Source organism: Apus apus, unplaced genomic scaffold, assembly GCF_020740795.1.
Source record: "Apus apus isolate bApuApu2 unplaced genomic scaffold, bApuApu2.pri.cur manual_scaffold_36_ctg1, whole genome shotgun sequence".
Taxonomy (NCBI): domain Eukaryota; kingdom Metazoa; phylum Chordata; class Aves; order Apodiformes; family Apodidae; genus Apus; species Apus apus.
Window position 1 is genome coordinate 49,274 of NW_026248850.1, and position 21,061 is coordinate 70,334.

The window sequence follows — 21,061 nt, forward strand, 5'->3', positions numbered from 1 at the left end:
GATGGTTTAGGGTAAAGTTTGATGGTTTGAGGCAAAATTGTGATGGTTTGGGGCAAAATCATGATAGTCTGTGTGGAAATGGTGATGGTTTGGGGCAAAGTTGTGATGGTATGGGGCAAAATTGTGATGTTTGGGGCAAAATCATGATTGTTTGGGTGGAAATGGTGATGGTTTGGGTGGGAATCATGATGGTTTGGGGCAAAGTTGTGATGGTTTGGGTGGAAACCGTGATGGTTTGGGTGGAAACCGTGATGGTTTGGGTGGAAACCGTGATGTTTGGGGCAAAATCATGATGTTTTGGGTGGAAATTGTGATGGTTTGGGTGGAAATTGTGATGGTTTGGGTGGAAATCGTGATGGTTTAGGGCAAAGTTTGGTGATTTGGGTCAAAACAATGATAGTTTGGATCAAAACAGTGATGGTTTTGGTTGAAATCTTGATGGTTTGAGTGGAAACCATGATGGTTTAGGGCAAAGTTTGATGGTTTGGGGCAAAATTGTGATGGTTTGGGTGGAAATCGTGATGGCTTGGGTAGGAATCATAATGGTTTAGGGCAAAATTTGGTGGTTTGGGTCAAAATTATGATTGTTTGGGTCAAAACCGTGATGGTTTGGGTAGAAATCATGATGGATCGGGTCAAAAGAATCATGCTTGGGTTCATAATGGTGGTGTCACCAACGCCCCTGCTACACCCCGTGACACGGGTCGTTTCCCACCCCAGATCTATGATGGTGCCAACGCGCGGTATGAGGTTCCGGTCCCGCTCAACCTCCCGCCCACCCCGGAAGCCACCGCCCAATCCCGCCTCTATGACGTCATGATCCAGGACAAACCCTTTGGGGTCCAGATTCGCCGCAGGAGCAGCGGGACCATCATGTAAAGGGGCTTCTTTTGACAATTGTTTTTTTCCTTGAAATCCAAGTTCAAGATTTAAACGGAATTTTCATCTTTAATTCTACTTCTTATTTCCTAATTTCATTTTAATTTGCTTTATTTTACTCAAATTTATTTCTCTATATTTTACTCTATTTTATTTTACTTTATTTTACTTTGTTTTTCTTTATTTTAATCTATTTTTCTTTATTTTTACTTTATTTTTCTTTATTTTACTCTATTTTTCTTTATTATTTACTTTGTTTTTCTTGATTTCCCTTGATTTTTTACTTTATTTTTCTTTATTTTTCTTTATTTTGCTCTATCTTTCTTGATTTTTTACTTTATTTTACTCGATATTATTTTGCTCTATTTTACTTCATTTTCCTTTATTTTACTATGCTCTATTTTTCTTTATTTTACTCTATTTTTCTTTATTTTTATGCTATTTTCCTGATTTTTTTACTATTTTTCTTGATTTTTACTTTATTTTTCCTTATTTTTCTCTTTTTCTCTTTTTTCTTTATTTTTCTTTTTCTTTAATTTTTACTTTAATTTTCTTTCTTTTACTTAATTTTACTTCATTTTACTTTATTTTTATTTTACCTTTATTTTACTTTGACTTTAATTTAATTTCACTTTATTTCACTTTAAATTTTTTAATTTTTTTATTTTACTTTTATTTTACTTTATTTCACTTTATCTTTTAATTTCCCTTTATTTTTCTTTGCTCTCATTTTTTTCTTTTATTTAATCTTATTTCATTTTTCTTTATTTTACATTTCTTTTTCTCTATTTTTCTTTATTTTATTTTGCTCTTTTAATTTCAATTAATTTGTGGTTTTTCTTTGATTTCTTTTTACTTTACATTAATTTATTTCTTTTTTTTTCAATTAATCTCTTTATGATTTTTTCATATTATTTGGCTCTTTTATTTCATATAGTTTTATATAATTTTATTTGCTTTTATTTCCTTTTCTTCTGTTTGACTTTATGATTTGATTTTATTTTACTTTTTTAAATTTTAATTTAATTTAATTCCATTTTAATTGATTTTTAAAGATTATTTTAATTTGTTTCATTTGGTTTATTCAGTTTTGTTTCATTTTATTTTGCTTTTTCTTTTTAAAAATACATGAAACACTCTCTATTAAATATTTCTTATATATTTTCATCATTATTAGAAGCAAATATTTATTAATAAGCCACATCAATCAAGAAATAACATTAAATATTAATAAAGCAAAAAGACCAATTATTTAACAATATATAATAATATTTAAAATTATTCTTATATAAAAATAATGAACAAGCTACTAATTATTAACCCTAATAATTATTAATAAACTTGTTATTAATAAATGGAAAACAATATTAAACTAGTAATTAAGAACTAGAAAATAACATTACATTTATTATTGGCTGTTAATTAACAATTATTAAGTGTTAATATGAAGCTAATATTAATTGAATTAATAGCAAGTAATGAGTAAATTGTTAATTAAATAATTGATTTGGTTTAATATTAATAATAAATTGAAATGTCAGATTTTTATGAATGTTTTATTTACAAATAATTTACTTCTAGATTTATTTATATAAATTATTGATTATAATTTATTTATAAACACATTGGGAGGAATTATCACTGAATGATTAATAAGCAATAAATTAATTGACATAAAAAGTGAATAAAATAATATTTCAACTCTGATAAAAAGATGAAAGTTACAGACATTAAACAAGAAATGAAGTGATCCAATTAAAAAGCACGAGTTAATTCAATTATTATTAATGGAACAAATAATACTGGTTATTAATGACCATGAACTTATGTAAAAGTCATTAATCCAGCAATAATGAATGATAATTATTGATTATAGGTCCTCAAGATTAAGTTGAATCATTAATAATCCTGATTAGGAAGCAGCGACTGAAATGATGAGGATTATTAATTCAGTATTGTGAATTCTTCCATTATTAATTCATTCATATTAATTGATAATTAATTGAAACCTTTCCTTGATAACCAGGCTTTGTTTCTGCCAACTTTGGTGGGAGATCAGGAAGAACTTTTGAGGAATCAGGAGATTTTCAAACCACTCCAAAACTCGCTCCGAGTCCACGGAATCGGTGTCAGTTTGAAGGATTCATTTCATTTCTTCTTAATGATTCGTTTAATTAACTTCTCCCCTCCCCCACCTCCTCCACCCCAGCTGGGACACGCAGCTCCCGACTTTCACCTTCAGTGACCAGTTCCTCCAGATCTCCACCCGTTTGGCCTCTTCCCACGTCTACGGCTTCGGCGAGTCCGAACACCCCACGTTCCACCACGACCTCAACTGGCACACCTGGGGCATGTTCACCAGGGACCAGCCTCCTGGGGTGAGTTGGTGAAGGATGGGGTTCATCCTTATTTCTGCTTGGCTTGGTTGGTTCTGGAGGGGAGGTGGTGACCCTGGTGGCACCACAGCCTGAGGGATAGAGAGAAGGCCTGAGGAGAAAGACTTGGGGTGAAGGAAGAAAGAGAAAAGGGGCCCAAGAGCCAAAGGAAGGAGGAATCTCAGGAGCTTCTTGTAGGGTCGATGGGCTGGAGGGAAGGGAGGTCCATCCTGGAGAGGCTGGAGAGGTGGGGCTGTGCCCAAGGGATGAAGGTGGAGGAGGCCAAGGTCCTGCAGGGGGGTGGGGACCATCCCGAGCACCCGGAGAGGTTGGGTGGGGATTGGGTGGAGAGCAGCCCTGAGGAGAAGGACTTGGGGGTGTTGGGTGAGGAGAAGCTCCAGGTGACCCGTCAAAGCCAGCTGTGGGCTGGGTGGCAGCAGGAGAAGGTGACAGGGAGGTCAAGGGAGGGGATTGTCCCCCTGTGGTCTGGTGAGACCCCAGCTGGAGAACTGGGGGGTCCCCAACATAGGGAGGACATGGAGCTGTTGGAGAGAGTCCAGAGGAGGCCCCGGAGATGCTGGGAGGGCTGGAGCAGCTCTGCTCTGGAGCCAGGCTGGGAGAGTTGGGGTGTCCAGCCTGGAGAAGAGAAGGCTCCAGGGAGACCTTAGAGCACCTCAAGGACCTTCAGATCCCTCCAGGAGGTGCCTCCAGTGCCTGACGTGGCTTCAGGAGAGTTGGGGAGGGACTTTTGATAAGGGCAGGGAGAGGTGGGACCAGGGAGGTGGTTTTAGGTTGAAAAAAGGGAGATTGAGATTGGACACGAGGAGGAAATTCTTTGGTGTGAGGATGGTGAGACCTTTGGCCAGGTTGCCCAGAGAGGTTTTAGAAGCCTCTGGAAGGACCAGGCCAGGTTGAATGGATCTTGGAGCAACTGAGAATTGATTGAGCACTAATTTAGGACTGATTCAGCATTAATTAAAAGTTATTCAGCACTAATTTCGAATTTATTGAGCATTAATTACAGTTTATTCATCATTAACTAAGTTATTCAGTACTAATTGAGAAGTTAATTCATTGAGTACTAATTGATAATTTATTGAGCATTAATTGAGAACTTATTGAGCATTAATTAAAATTTATTCAGCACTAATTGAGAATGTATTGAACACGAATTTGGAATTTATTCAGTGTTAATTTAGAATTTATTGAGCATTAATTAAAATTTATTCAGCACTAATTTAGAAGTTATTGAGCATTAATTCAATCTATTGAGCACTAACTGAGAATTTATTCAGCATTAATTAAAAGTCATTCGGAACTAATTTAGAATTTATTGAGCATCAATTAAAATGTATTGAGCATTAATTGATGATTTATTGAGCATGAATCGAGAGTTTATTCAGCACTAATTGAGAATTTATTCAGCCCTTATTAAAATTTATTCAGCACTAGTTAATAATTTATTTGGCATTAATTCAGAATTCATTCAGCACTAAGAATTTATTGAACATTAATTAAAATGTATCGAGCATTAATTTAGAATTGATTCAGCACTAATTAAGAATTGATTCAGCACTAATTTAGCATTTCTTCAGCACTGATTTAGAATTTATTGAGCATTAATTGATAACTTATTTAGCATTAATTAATAAATTATTGAGCATTAATTGATAACTTATTGAGCATTAATTGATAATTTATTCCACCCTTATTAAAATTCATTCAGCACTAATTAAGAATTGATTCAGCTTTGATGACAACGTATTTGGCACTAATTAAACGAACTCCCACACTAGTTTAGGAGCGATCCAGCATGAATTAGAATTGATTAATTGATTAATTCCTTAATCACCTCCTTCTCCCTGTTCCTGCAGTACAAGCTCAACTCCTACGGGTTCCAACCCTTCTACATGGGCCTGGAAGACGACGCCCAAGCCCACGGGGTCCTCCTGCTCAACAGCAACGCCATGGGTACCAAGTACCCCCAGACACCTCCAGATCCCTTCCTTCCCCTCCAACCTCCACGTCTTCTGGGTCAACCACGGTCACTCCCACTTCCTGTCTTCTCCAGATGTCACCTTCCAACCCACCCCTGCCCTGACCTATCGCACCACGGGAGGGATCTTGGATTTCTACCTGGTCCTGGGGCCCAGCCCAGAGAATGTCGTGCAGGAATATACGGCGGTGAGGTCCTGCTGGGGCAAACTGGGGGGGGGGTTGGGGTTTTTTTGGGGGTTTGTTTGGCTTTTGGAAGATCATTTTGGGGTTGGTTTTGGGTTTTGGGCTTTTTTCTTGGCCTTGTTTTCCTTCCATTTGTTCTTTTTGGGGTTTTTATTGCTTTTTGGGGGACTTTTACATTTTGTTTGAATTTAGATGGGGTTTTTTTGGGGGTTGTGTTGCTTTTTGGGGGGTTTTGAGAGGGCTATTCTGGGTTTTGGGTCTTTTTGGGGGGGAATATTTTGCTTTTTGGGGGTCTTTATTGGGTTTGGGGTTTTTTTTGAGGGGGTCATTTTGCTTTTTTGGGACTTCTAAATTTGGTTCAGTTTTATTTTGGGGTATTTGGCTTTTTTGGGGGGTTGTGTTGCTTTTTGGGGATAATTTGGGTTGGGGGGAGTTTCTGGGGTTTGGGTTTTTGGGGGGGAGTATTTTGCTTTTTGGGGTCTTTGCTGGGTTTTGGGTTTTTTTGGGGGGGTCATTTTGCTTTTTTTTGGACTTTTAAATTTGGTTCATTTTCATTTTGGGGTGTTTGGAGGGCTTTCTTGGGGGGTCATGTTGCTTTTTGGGGGTTTCTTGGGGGGGCTTTTCTTGGGGGGCTTCCTTGGGATTTTCTTGAGGGTTCCTTGGGGGCTTTTTTTGGGGGGTTGATGTTTTTGTAGCTGGTTTTTGGTGGTTTGGGGTGTTTTTTTGACTCTTCCAATGGACGTTTTGACCCTTTTCTTCCACCTCCTTCTCTTCCCAACTGTGATTCCTCCTTTTCCCTCCCACCTCCCATTTCCAGCTGGTGGGGCGACCAGTGATGCCACCTTACTGGGCCCTGGGCTTCCAGTTGTGTCGTTATGGATATGCAAATGACTCAGAAGTCGCCCAATTAGTGGAAGACATGAAAGCTGCCAAGATACCTTATGTAGGATGGGGGTCCATCAAGATCTTGACCTTAATTTGGTTTAATATCATTAAAAAGAGGGGGGAAAAATGCTCTGATGAAGGAGCCTTAATGGAATTAATCAAATTATTGAAATTAGCTGATGAGTTTAATTGGGTTTAGATTTCTTCTAATTAATGATTGAGGAAATTAATGAAGGTAATTTTAAATCAGTGATTCAGTCGAGTGAATGAAATGAAGAGAAAGGAACTGAATGAGAAGAATGGAATAAAAATAAATAAAATTAGTGAATTAAATGAAAATAATTATAAATAAATAAAATTAATCAATTACGTAAAATGAAAATAATTAAAAATAATTGAATCAAAGTAATCGATGATTTTTCACCTTAATTTTTCACTTGAATTGGAAATTTCAATTGAAAATTTTCATGTGTCCTTTTAACTAGAAATTTTGAGTCGAGTTGTTGATTTGAAATCAAAATCACAATGAAAATGTAGAAGTGTCAAATGAAACATGAATATGAAAAAAATGAAGAAACCGAAAAGCAAATTTGCCATGAAATCCATGATTGCATTAAAAAAATCAAATCCAATTCCTAGAAAGGAACCGTTTTGACGTTGTCATGTTTTTCAAATTTAATTTGAAATTTGAAATTAAAATTAAGAATTTGAATTGAAACTTCAAATCAAGATTTTTGTTTGTATTTACATGGGAAAAATCCTTTGGATTGAATCTCGAAGCTCCAATTTGAGGTTTCTGATGAACTTGGGATGGGAAAGGGTGAGAACCAATGGGATTAGTGATGGTCATGTGACCTGCAGGATGTGCAGTACACGGATATCGACTACATGGAGCGCCAGTTGGACTTCACCCTCAACCCCAACTTCTCCGGCCTCCCTGCCCTGGTCAACAAGATCAAATCTGAAGGGATGAGGTTCATCCCCATCCTGGTGAGTTCTGGGAATGCTCCTTGGGCTTCCTCTTAGTCTCATGGAGAAGGACATGGGGTCAACTCAACTCATCTTCATGTCGTGTCATCTCCTTGGGCCTCTCCTTGGTCTCATGGAGAAGGACACGGGGTCAACTTGATTCATCTTCATCTCATGCCAACCTGGGCTGCATCAGAATTGTGACCAGCAGGGCCAGGGTGGGGATTTTACCCCTCTGCTCTGGTGGGACCCCACCTGGAGAACTGAGTCCAGTTCTGGTGCCTCAGCACAAGAAAGATATGGAGCTGCTGGAGAGGGTCCAGAGAAGGGTCACCAAGGGCTGGGGGAGCTCTGCTCTGGAGACAGGCTGGGAGAGTTGAGGGTGTTCAGCCTGGAGAAGTTTCCAGAGAGACCTTAGAGCAGCTTCCAGTGCCTGAAGGGGCTCCAGGAGAGCTGGGGAGGGGCTTTTCGGCAGAGAAGACAGTGGTAGGACAAGGGGTGATGGTTTGAGACAGAGAGGGGAGATTGAGGTGAGATATTGGGAAGAAATTCTTCTCTCTAAGGGTGGTGAGGAACTGGGGTGGGTTGCCCAGGGAGGTTGTTGATGCCCCATCCCTGGAGGTTTTCAAGGTGAGGTTGGACAAGATTTTGTGCAACCTGATCTCGTGGTTGGGTTCCCTGCTCATGACAGGGGGGGTTGGAACTGGATGATCTTTGAGGTCCCTCCCAACCTGAATGATTTTATGTTTCCCTGTTTCCTGGGACTTCAGGATCCGGCCATTTCCGTCAACGAAAGCTCCTACTTGGCCTTCCAGAGGGGGCTGGAGAAGAAGGTCTTCATCACGTGGCCCAACAGCAGCGACATCATCTATGCCAAGGTTGGGCACAACCCCCCGAGTTTTGCCCCAAAATGTGGGGGGAAAAAACCTGGGGTCCCTTCCTGTCTTGAACAAATCTGAGGTCATCGAGACCTTGAGGGCAGCGGGGGGAGGGGCCACCAGGTGGGGCCACCAAGAAGCAACAATTTGGGGCTTAAATCCCCAAGTTTGGGTTGATTGGTTTTGTTTCATTTTGTTTTTCCTCTTCTTGTTGATCCTCCTCCTCCTTCCTCCTCCTTCCTCCTCCTCCTTCCTCCTTCCTCTTCCTCTTCTTTTTTGTCACTTAATTTTTTCATTTCATTCAGTATTATTTTAATCTAATTTTCTTTCTCTTTTCTTCATTTATTTTATATTTTATGATCTTTCTTTTTAAATGCATTTTTAATATTATATTTTCTTTTATTGAAATTTCTTTCTCTTTTCTCTAATTCCTAATCTTATGTTTAGTTTCCTTTTTAATTTTAGTTTCTTTTTAACTTAATTAAATCCTTTTATATATTTTATATATTTCAATTTTATTTAATTTCAATTTTTATTTTGAGCCTTATGTCCATATTTAATTTTGTTTTTAATTCAATTTATTTTATTATACTTTATAATTTAATTTAATCTGCATGTTATTTCTCATATTTTAAATATTTAAATATTAACAAATAATTAATAATAATTTAAATATTTAATTTGATTTATATTTTCATGTAATATATTTTTCCATTTTATTCAATTTTATATTTTCTTTTAACTTATTTAATATAATGTATTTAGTTTTGATTTCATTTTATATTTACTTTTTAAAAAAACCTGTATTTTAAATTTTATTTCATTTTATTTATATTTAAATGTAATTTTATTTTCTTACAAATTTTATTTTATTTTAATATATTTTTAAAGCATTTTTATTTTTTATTTTATAGTTAGATTTCATCCTATTTTTATTTTCAGTTATACTTTTAATTTAATTTAATTTTTATTTTATTTACTTGTATTTTAATAATATTCTTTATTCTATTCTGATTTTATTTTTTCTTTATTTTGTATTTTTTGTTTTATTTTTAATTTTATTGTATTTAAAATGGTTTTTATTTCATTTATTTCATGTTATTGAATTTTAAAATTTAATTAATATTTTAGATATATTTATATTATTTATTTAATTTATATTGTATTTGATAGATTTTATTTTTACATTTCATTTTTTAATCAATTGATTTTAATTGAAAGTTTATTTTATGTTTATTTTATTTCTTTTCTGTTTTGATTTAATCTTATTTTTAATTCTGCTTTAAACTTAATTTAATTTAGAATACAATTTCAAATTTTTATTTTCTTTTATTTTCATTTATTTCATTTTCTGTCTTTATTAATGTCTTTATATTCTAATAATATCTTTTTATTTTTTAAAAAATATCATTTTATTTTGTATTTCATTTAAAATTATATTTCATTTAAAATTATATTTCATTTTAAATTCTATTTAATTTTAAATTGTATTTTATTTCTAACAATTTTATTTAGAATTTCAAAATTTTCTTTTATTCTTCTTTCTTTAATGGCTTTATTAATGTCTTTCCATTTGATTAATTAATCGTATTGATTTTCTTTTTGAATGTTATTTAATTATTACATTCATTTTCTATTTTAATTTAATTTTTATTCTATTTTAACAGTTTAATTTACAATTTTAATTTTTTATTTCCTTTTACTTTTCTTTAATGTCTTTATTAATGTCTTTCCATTTGATTAATTAATGGTATTGATTTTATTTTTGAATGTTATTTAATCCTATTTATTTTCTATTCTAATTTGATTTTAATTCTATCTTAAAAGTTTAATTTAGAATTCTAATGTTTTATTTCCTTTTCCTTTTATTTCTTTAATGTCTTTATTAATGTTTTTCTATTAGATTAATTTAATTGATTTTATTTTTGAATGTTATTTAATTCTATTTATTTTCTATTTTTTATTTTAATTTTATTTTAACAGTTTCATTTAGAATTTTAAATTTTTATTTCAAGTCTTTTTTTTTCTTTAATGTCATTATTAATGTCTATTAGATTAATTAATTTTATTGATTTTCTTTTATAATGTTATTTTATTATATCAATTTTCTATTTTAATACCATTTTAATTCTATTTGAACAGTTTAATTTAGAATTTTAAATTTTAATTTCCAGTTCTATTTATGTCTTTATTGTATTTTTGTCTTTCTATTAATTTATTTTCTAGATTTTCTGTTTAAATTTTATTTATTTTCCATTCTAATTTAATTTTTAATTATATTTTAATTTTTATTTAATTTCAGTAAAACCAGAATTTTAATTTTTTCTTGTCTTGTGGTTTTAATTAATTTAATTTCTTGTTTGTAATTTGCTTTCCCTTCCTCCCCCCCCCGCCCAGGTCTGGCCGGATCTTCCCAATGTGGAGGTGAACGACTCCCTGGACTGGGACACCCAGGTGGAGGTAACTGGTGGTACTGGGGGGCACAACTGGGGGAGGAAATGGGAACAGTGGGAACAATTCCGGGAGGTTTCTGCAACTAAAATGCTATCAAAATCCTCCCCCTCCTCTTCCTTCCTTTCTTCCTCCCCCCTCTTCCTTCCTTCACCCCCCCCTTCCTTCACCCCCCCCTTCCTTCACCCCCCCCTTCCTTCACCCCCCCCCCTTCCTTCCCCCCCTTCCTTCCCCCCTTCCCTCCTTCCCCCCCTTCCTTCTCCCCTTTCACCCCTTCCCCCCCTTCCTTCCCCCTTCCCTCCTTCCCCCCCTTCCTTCCCCCCTTCCCTCCTTCCCCCCCTTCCTTCCCTCCTTCCCCCCCCTTCCTTCTCCCCTTTCACCCCTTCCCCCCCTTCCTTCCCCCTTCCCTCCTTCCCCCCTTCCCTCCTTCCCCCCCCTTCCTTCCTTCCCCCCCTTCCTTCCTTCCCTCCTTCCCCCCCTTCCCTCCTTCCCCCCCTTCCCTCCTTCCCCCCCTCCCTCCTTCCCCCCTTTCCCCCCCTCCTTTCCCCCCCTCCTTTCCCCCCCTCCTTTCCCCCCCTCCTTTCCCCCCCTCCTTCCTTCCTTCCTTCCTTCCTTCCTTCCTTCCTTCCTTCCTTCCTTCCTTCCTTCCTTCCTTCCTTCCTTCCTTCCTTCCCCCCCTTTCCTTCCCCTTCTTCCTCCCCTTCTTCCTCCCCTTCTTCCTCCCCTTCTTCCTCCCCTTCCCTCCCCTTCCCTTCCCTTCCCTTCCCTTCCCTTCCCTTCCCTTCCCTTCCCTTCCCTTCCCTTCCCTTCCCTTCCCTTCCCTTCCCTTCCCTCCCCTCCCCTCCCCTTCCCTTCCCTTCCCTTCCCTTCCCTCCCTCCTCTTCCTCCTCCTCCCCCCCAGCTGTACCGCGCTCACGCCGCAGTTCCCGATTTCTTCCGCCCTTCCACCTGGGCCTGGTGGAACCAGGAGGTCACTGAGCTCTATGACAACCCCCGGGACCCCGCCCAGAGCATCAAGTTCGACGGGATCTGGATCGTAAGTGGGAAAAACCAGCCACGTTTTCCACCGGATTAATTGCCACTTAATTACCATCTCATGTATTTCCCACATCGTTATTCCCATAATATTTATTCCCCACATTAATACAATTTATTCCCATATTATTTATGTAATGATTACTTCCATTAATTCCCATATCATTTATTTACCAAATTATTACTTATTCCCCACATTATTAATACCATTTATTCCCATATTATTTATTCCCCACATTATTAATTCAAATTAATTCCCATATTATTTATTCCCCACATTGATAACATTTATTCCCATATTATTTATTCCCCACATTATTAATTCCAAATAATTCCCATATTATTTATTCCCCACATTATTAATATCATTTATTCCCATATTATTTATTCCCCTTATTATTAAGTCCCATATTATTTATTTCCAACATTATCAATATAATTTATTCCTATATTATTTATTCCCCACATTAGTAATTCCAATTAATTCCCATATTATTTATTCCCATATTATGTATTTCCCACATTAATAACATCTATTCCCATATTATTTATTCCCCACATTATTAATTCCAATTAATTCACATATTATTGAATCCCCACATTATTAATACAATGTATTCCCATATTATTAATTACCACATTATTAATATAATTTATTCCCATATTATTTATCCCCCACATTAACAAAACTGAATCCCATATAATTTATTTCCCACAGTATTTATTACCCTTTAATTACCATCTCATTTATTTAACACCTTCTTTACTACCCTTTAATAATGCTATTATTTTCACCACCCTATTTATTACCATATAATTACCATATTATTTGTTCACCATGTTATTTTACTGTTACTATTTAATTACCATCTTATTGATTTCCCACATTATTATTATTACTATTTATTTACCACATTATCTATTATTATTTATTACTATGATGTATTATTATTTACTTATTACTATTTATTTATCACAATATTTATTAGGTTTTATTACCATTTATTTACTTAATCATTAGCATGAATTAACCAAAATTTTTAATATAATTTATTTATTACCATTTGTTCACCCTATTGTTAATTAACATTTATTTAGCACCTTATTTATTACCATTCATTTTCCACCGTGTTTATGACTATTTAATTACCTCATTATTTATTTACCACAATATTTATTGCTAATTAATTAACACATTATGTATTAGCATTTATTTATTACCATTTATTTACCATATTATTTATTACCATTTATTTATTACCATTTATTAAGTTCATATAACACATTATTATTTATTTATTACCATTAATTTCTCACATTACTGATTATTAATCACCATTTATCCACTCTTTATTAATAACCAGTTATTTACCACATGATTTATTATTTATTTATTACCATTAATTTCCCACATTACTTATTACCATTAATTCACCTTATTATTATCACTTGTTTTCCATACAATTTCTTTACATTATTTATTGCTGTTTACTCACCCTATTGTTAATTAAATTAATTAATTGAGCACCTTCTTTATCACCATTTATTCACTGTTTATTAGTATTTAATTACCAGAAGCTTAATGACCATTAGGGCAAAAAAACGAGAGAAGTGTCCAGTCTTGTCTTGTAATATCTGAGGTCCTGATTAATTATTAATTAGAAATATTAATAAAATCCCTTTAGAATTAATCCCTATTAATAATTTGAATCTTCAGAGTGTCCCCTGGGGACAAATTCCTCTTTGAACCACCCTTGATTGGAGATGAAACTGTGGAAACACAACGGGGTGTCCATCAAAAATCTGGGGTTTCTATCATTTAATTAAGATAATTAAATCATTTGAATGGAGAGGACGAAATTTAAATAATAGGGGGCACAAGTGGGAGGAGCCAACGGTTGAAACGGGGGGAGAAATTGACTCCCCTGGTGTTTCTCCACCTCTTCCCAGGACATGAATGAACCTTCCAGCTTCGTGAGAGGCGCCGTGGGTGGTTGTAGGAACCAAGAGCTGAACTTCCCGCCCTACATGCCCCGTAAGTCCGGGTGTTTCTGGGGAACATTGAGACCTTTTAGGGTCTCTCGGGTTTCTGTCCAACTTCTGACCCTTCTGGGTGGGACGTGAACCCTTAATCTGGTCCAGAAACTGGACCCAGAAGTGAAGTCCAGCCTATTTTTGGAGGTGACCAAAGCTCTTACTTCTATTCAGAGATGGACCAGGGGCCACGTAACACCTGGAAATTAAGGTCTCTCTTGGCCAGATGTTGGGGTCTGGTTCCCATTGGTGGGATTTGCTTTGGACATGGTCAAGGATGTCGCTTTCAGGGTTTTTTTTATATATATATTTAAAATATTTTAGTATTTTATATTTTTTGTACATTTCCTATATTTAGTGTCTTGGTTTGTGGATCCTTTCTTCTCTGCCAGGATTCCCAGGTCCTTCTCCTCAGAGCTGCTCTCCAGCAGGTCCACCCCTCACCTCTGTTGGTGCCTGGGGTTCTTCCTCCCCAGGTGCAGGACCCTACAGGTTGAACCTCACGAGGTTCTTCTCTGCCCAGCTCTGCAGGTCATGGCAGCACATCCCCTTGGAGTGTCACCACCACCTCCCAGTTTGGTGCCACCAGCCAACGTGCTGAGGTCACACCCTGTCCCCTCCTCCAGGTCATGGATGAAGATGTTGAACCGCTGGTCACAGGCCTCCAAATCCACCCTTCTCCATTGATCACAACCTTAAGCTCTGTCCCACTCCAGATCTCCACCCACCTCACTGTCCACTCATCCCACCCACTCTCCCTCCATTTCCTGATGAGGAAGTTACAGGAGACAGTGATTTTCTTTTCCTTCTGAGTTAAAATTTTCAGCCTTTCAACTTTTTTTTTTTTGCAACCCAATTTCACCATTTCTGGAATGTCTAAAAACCTCATTTTGCCAGAATCCGAAATTCCTGAAACCAATTTTGGCCGTTTCCAGAATCCCTGAAATTCAGCAACTCTAAAACCTTCTCACCACGAGGAAAGGAACGACGGCAGAAATTGAACACCCCCCAAAAACGACCCAAAATCAGGAAAAAAAATCAACTTTTTCGCATTTTAAGGGATAGAATTTGTTCCAATCCAGTTGGTTTGGTCCCTTTTTCTCCAGAGTTGGGCTCCCGAGAGGAGGGTTTGGCCTTCAAGACCATCTGCATGGAAGGTCAACAGGTTCTCCCGGATGGTTCCACCGTCTCTCACTACAACGTCCACAACCTCTATGGATGGTCCCAAACCAAACCCACCCTCGAGTAAGTCCCCGTTGGTTTTTCCCCCTTTCCCCCCCCAAATATTTGACAAATTAATATTGAATGTCTAGAACTGTGATCAAATTTCACCCCAAACCCATTTTTCTCCCTCATTGTTTTTCCGACCACCTCAAGATCCTTATTAATTATGTCTTGTTATATATTATCTATGATATTTTAATTAATATATGCATGATTACACATTATATATTATATTTTATAATTAATATTTGTATGTTTAGATATTATATTTTATATGTTAATGTATTATTATATATTACATGTTATGTATTACATTTTATATATTATATATTGTATTCTTGATAATTATCTATAAATCTCTAATAATTCTGGAAATTCTTATTATTTATTATATTTTAAACTTTAAACTTTGACTTTTATTTCTATTTTTAACTGGAAACCCTCAATCTAGCACCTTTTTGCTTCACCAATTAATCTTTTCTAACGATGGGCGGGTCGACGCTTAATTAGCAGCTCCCGTTGACATGGGATCGGAGTCAATTCCAATTAACTCCCCCCAAATTAATTGGCTCTTTGGCTTCTTGTGCTCAAATCCCACCCGCTGGTTTGGGGAGAAGCTCCTTCAGGGTTCTCTTGGTTCTCCCCTCCCCCCCTTGATTCCTTGTCCTGCTTCCACCCAGTGTCTTGAGGAACGTCACCAAGGAGCGAGGAATCGTCATCACACGTTCCACCTACCCCAGCAGTGGGAAGTGGGCGGGGCACTGGCTGGGGGACAACACAGCAGCCTGGAACCAGCTGGATAAATCCATCATTGGTAGGTTGAGCTCATCAGGTTGGTCAATACCTTCATGTGGACCCAACTGATGGGGGCAATGGCATCGATTCACAGATTGGCTGGGGTTGGTGGGACCTTTAAAGATCATCTAGACCCATCTCTTGTCACCTCCCATCAGCCCAGGTTGCTCCAAGCCCCATCCAACCTGCCCTTCAACACTGCCAGGGATGGGGCAGCCACAGCTTCCCTGGGCAACCTGGGCCAGGCTCTCACCACCCTCATGGTGAAGAATTTCCTCCTCATGTCCAACCTCAGTCTCCCCTCTGCCAGTTTTAATCCATCACCCTTTGTCCCATCACTCCACGTCCTTGTCAAACATCTGTCCCCAGCTTTCCTGGAGACACTTCAGGAACTGGAGGTACCTACTGGAGGGATCTGAAGGTACTTCAGGCACTGGAAGGTGCTCTAAGGTCTCCCTGGAACCTTCTCCAGGCTGAACACCCCAACTCTCCCAGCCTGGCTCCAGAGCAGAGCTGCTCCAGCCCTCCCATCATCTCTGGGGCCTCCTCTGGCCTCTCTTCAACAGCTCCACGTCCTTCTGGTGTTGAGAACCCAGAGCTGGACCCAGTTCTCCAGCTGGGGTCTCACCAGACCAGAGCAGAGGGGGACAATCCCCTCCCTTGACCTCCTTGTCACCTTCTCCTGCTGCCACCCAGCCCCCAGTTGGCTTTGATGGGTCACCTGGAGCTTCTCCTCACCCGACACCCCCAAGTCCTTCTCCTCAGGGCTGCTCTCCACCCAATCCCCACCCAACCTCTCCGAGTGCTCGGGATGGTCCCCACCCCCCTGCAGGACCTTGGCCTCCTCCACCTTCATCCCTTGGGCACAGCCCCACCTCTCCAGCCTCTCCAGGATGGACCTCCCTTCCCTCCAGCACATCAACCCCACCACACAGACTGGTGTGCTCAGAAAATGTGTCTTCAATATCTTAATTAATGACCCAGATGGAAGGATGGGATGTTCCCTCAGCTGGTGACACCGAACTGGGAGGGGGTGCTGTGCTGCCACCCAGGGTCACCTGGACAAGCTGGAGAGCTGGGCAGGGAGAAACCTCCCGAAATCCCACAAGAGCAAGTGGGAAGTTCTGCATCTGAGGAGGAACAACCCCGTGGATCAGCACAGGGTGGGGGTGACCTGCTGGAGAGCAGCTCCATGGAGAAGGTCCTCAGGGTCCTGGTGGTCACAGGCTGGCTGTGAGCTAACAATGTGACCGGGTAGCCAAGAAGGCCAGTGGCCTCGTGGGGGGTGTGAGTGTGGCCAGGAGGCCAAGAGAGGTTCTCCTGCCCCTCTGCTCTGCCCTGGGGGTCACAGCTGGAGAACTGGGTCCAGTTCTGGGCTCCCCAGTTGGTGATGGACAAGGAGCTGCTGGAGAGGGGACAGCAAAGGCCACCAAGATGCTGAGGGGATGGAGCATCTCTCCCGGGAGGGAAGGCTGAGGGGGCGGGGGCTGTTCAGCTGGAGAGGAGGAGCCTGAGGGGGGGTCTCCTCAAGGCTGATCAACATCTCCAGGGGGGATCAGGAAGGTGGGACCAGGCTCTTCTCGGCAGTGTCCAGGGCCAGGACGAGGGGCAGAAAGTGCAGCCCAGGAAGTTCCGCCTCACCCTGAGGAAGAAGCTGGGAGGGTGGCAGAGCCCTGGGACAACCTGCCCAGAGAGGGGGTGGATCCCAAACCCACCTGCCCACGGTCCTGTGGGACCTCCTGGAGGTGACCCTGCTCTGCAGGGAGCTGGACTGGGTGGTCTCCAGAGGTCCCTTCCCAAACCCACCACTCAGTCTCTTTCTTCCACGGCCCTTCCTTGTTTCCTTCCCAACAATTCCAGGGTTTCACACCCAAAATGGGCCAAAATCCGAATTTTCCACCAATTCCTTGACTTGGTTCTATTTAATATTGATGTTTATGACTCCATTTCTGTCTGTATCTCTGGTCCTTTTTATGTCTATTGATCTCTCTCGATCTTTATTTATATTTATGTTTGTGTTTATATTTATATTGATATATGTATTTATATATCTACATCTGTATCTACATTTGTATTTTTATATTTGTCCTTGTCTTTATATTTATATTTGTGGTTATATTTATTATTTTATTATTTTTATTTATTATTTTTTATTATTTTTATCTCTACACTTAAATTTATATTTATATATTTTTATATATATTTTATATATATATATATTTATTTTTATATATATATGTATATCTCCATTTGTATTTTTATATTTTTATTTATGTTTAGGACTATATATCTTTACACTTATATTTATATATTTATATTTATGACTATATTTATATCTCTATCCATATGTTTATATGGTTATATTTATGTACTTATATCTATATTTATATATTTAATTGGCATTTATGTTTATATTCATGACTATAATTGTATCTATAAACTTATATTTATAGATTTATATTGATGTCTATATTTATCTTTGTATCTATATCCATATGTTTATATCTATGGTTTTAATTCTATATCTATATTTATATTTTCATATTTATATTTCTATTCATATTTTATACAATTATATTCTATATTTACATTTTCATATTCATATATATTTTTATATGTATGTTTCTATCTATATCCATACATGTATATTTTTGCATTTATATCTGTATCTATATTTATGTTTATATTCATGACTATAATAATTTCTATACACATATTTATATATTTATATTTATATCTTTATATCCATACATTAATATCTATGAATTTAGATCTATATCTATATGTGTATTTGTATTTATATTTTCATACTCATATTTATTTTAATACTTTTATTGTCACATTTTTATTTTCACACTTCTATTTTTACATTTATATTTTAATTTTCATATTTTTATATTCACATTTTCATATTTATATGTTTATATTTATGCTTATATTTATCTTTATCTCTATATCCATATGTTTAAATTTATAAATATGAAAATATAAATATAGATGTAGATCTAAATACATATCTTCATATTTATATTTACATCTTATAATTATTTCCATTTTCATATTTTCATGTTTCATTTTCATGTTTCATTTTCATGTTTCATTTTCATGTTTCATTTTCATAGTTTTATTTTCTTTTTATATTTTCATTTTTATCTTTATAGGTTCATGTCTATATTCTCATATCTATGTTAATATTTATATTTTCATATTTATCTTTATGCATATATTTATCCTTATATCCATACATTTATATCTATGTATTTAGATCTAGATATATATATTCAAATGTATATATTTTCATATTTATATATATTTTAATATTTAAATTAATATATTTTTGTATTTATATATTTATTTAAATATTTTTATATTTTATAAATATATATGTATATATTTATAAATTTATATATTGCTGTCTATGTTTCTATCTCTATCCATACATTTCTATGGATGTATTTATATTTATATTTATATTTATATTTATATTTATATTTATATTTATATTTATATTTATATTTATATTTATATTTATATTTATATCTCTTCTTTTGCCATGTTCCCATGTGTGACACCCACACGTTGCTGCCCACCTTCCCACCACGTGACACCCCCCCCTTCTCTTCCTTCCCCTTCCCAGGAATGCTGGAATTCAGCCTCTTCGGGATCTCCTACGTGGGTTCCTTCTCCTCCTTGGACCTTCCCCTCTTCCTCCCCCTCCTGGTGGCACTGCCGGGGACCTTGACTCCTCCTTCTCCTCCCAGACCGGAGCCGACATCTGCGGCTTCTTCCAGGACTCGGAGTACGAGCTCTGCGCCCGCTGGATGGAGCTCGGGGCCTTCTACCCCTTCTCCAGGAACCACAACGGCAAAGGAGCTCGGGTGGGGCTGAAGTTCTTGCTGATTTCCCCCTTTTCTTCCCCGTTTCCTGCCTTTTTGCCCTGCCACTTGGATGGTCAGGGGAGGGGGTGACCTAGGAGAGCAGCTCCCTGGAGAAGGACCTTGGAGTCCTGGTGGACAAGTTCTCCACGGGACGTGGTGGCCAAGGTCTCTTGCCCTGGTGGCCACGGGTGTCTTGGGGGGCATCAGGAGCGTGGCCAGCAGGTCAAGGAGGTTCTCCTGCCCCTCTACTCAGCCTTGGTGAGACCTCACGTGGAGTGTTGTGTCTGGGCTCCCCAGTTCCAGAGGGACTGGGATCTACTGGGGAGGCTACCGGGAGGATGGAGCGGAACATGGGATGAGGAAAGGTTGAGGGACCTGGGGCTGATCAGTTAGAGAGGAGAAGACTGAGGGGGGATCTGATGAATGTCCATCAATACACGAGGGCAGCAAGAAGGCAGGACAAGCTCTTGTCACTTGTGCCCTGGGACAGGACGAGGGGCAACGGATTCAAACTGGAGCCCAGGAAGTTCCACCTCAAGATGAGGAAGAACTTCCTTCCTGTGAGGGTGGCAGAGCCCTGGGCCAGGCTGCCCAGAGAGGCTGTGGAGTCTCCTTCTCCGGAGACTTTCCAGACCCACCTGGATGCCTTTCGGAGCTACCTGCCCTAGTTTGGGTCCTGCTGGGGTCGGGAGGTTGGACTGGATGACCTCCAGAGGTCCCTTCCAACCCCGACATCCTGTGATGCTGAGGCTGCCACGCCCCGTTTGAAGAAGGAGAGTGGGATTTTGGGGGGGTCTCTTCCAACTGTCCCTCAGCAAACCCCTCTGAGACACTAAAATGCTTCTTTTTAGTTTGAAATCCATCAGTTTGGTATTAATTCTCTATATTTAATTGAACAGATTTAATTCCATTTGATATAATTTCTATATATTTAATTGAACAGATTTAATTCCATTTTTTTATAGGACTTATTTAATGGATTGATCTATATTTATTGATCTACATGATGGAATAATTTCACTCATTTTTATTATTTATCTCATTGCTGAACGGATTTTGTTCAATTTTTAATTATGTAGATGTTCTTGAAGGAATTTTGTTCAATTTTATAATATTTATATATTAGATATTTTTATATACTATATATTATGATATAATATACTATTATATATAATTGATCATATAATATATCATTATATATCATAGATATTATATAATAGATATTAGATATTATATAATAGATATAGATATTATATAGATAGATATTATAGATATTATATAATATATTATATATACATTATATATTATGTTTTATTTATGCATTATATATTATATATTGTATATTATTTACTATTTATTATTTATTATTGATATTATAGATTTAATTCTATTTTGTAGTGATTATAAATGTATTTTATTGAATAGATTTAATTTCATTTGATATTATTTATATTATTTGATATTAATAATATTATTT

At 37.4% G+C, this 21,061-nt stretch overlaps 1 protein-coding gene across 2 annotated transcripts in view; it reads left to right on the forward strand.

Annotated features, from left to right (window-relative positions):
• The window catches only part of LOC127396245 (maltase-glucoamylase-like), a 79,994-nt gene that overhangs the window by 47,074 nt on the left and 11,859 nt on the right, over nucleotides 1-21,061 (forward strand). For both annotated transcript variants that reach the window (XM_051643864.1, XM_051643865.1), the window contains exons 27-40: nucleotides 721-875; nucleotides 3,089-3,257; nucleotides 5,129-5,225; nucleotides 5,326-5,438; nucleotides 6,253-6,378; nucleotides 7,182-7,310; nucleotides 8,060-8,167; nucleotides 10,565-10,627; nucleotides 11,520-11,654; nucleotides 13,604-13,688; nucleotides 14,794-14,932; nucleotides 15,592-15,725; nucleotides 19,344-19,378; nucleotides 19,468-19,584. In XM_051643864.1, coding sequence (XP_051499824.1) covers nucleotides 721-875; nucleotides 3,089-3,257; nucleotides 5,129-5,225; nucleotides 5,326-5,438; nucleotides 6,253-6,378; nucleotides 7,182-7,310; nucleotides 8,060-8,167; nucleotides 10,565-10,627; nucleotides 11,520-11,654; nucleotides 13,604-13,688; nucleotides 14,794-14,932; nucleotides 15,592-15,725; nucleotides 19,344-19,378; nucleotides 19,468-19,584 — 1,605 coding nt within the window. The remainder of the gene's footprint in view (nucleotides 1-720; nucleotides 876-3,088; nucleotides 3,258-5,128; nucleotides 5,226-5,325; nucleotides 5,439-6,252; nucleotides 6,379-7,181; nucleotides 7,311-8,059; nucleotides 8,168-10,564; nucleotides 10,628-11,519; nucleotides 11,655-13,603; nucleotides 13,689-14,793; nucleotides 14,933-15,591; nucleotides 15,726-19,343; nucleotides 19,379-19,467; nucleotides 19,585-21,061) is intronic.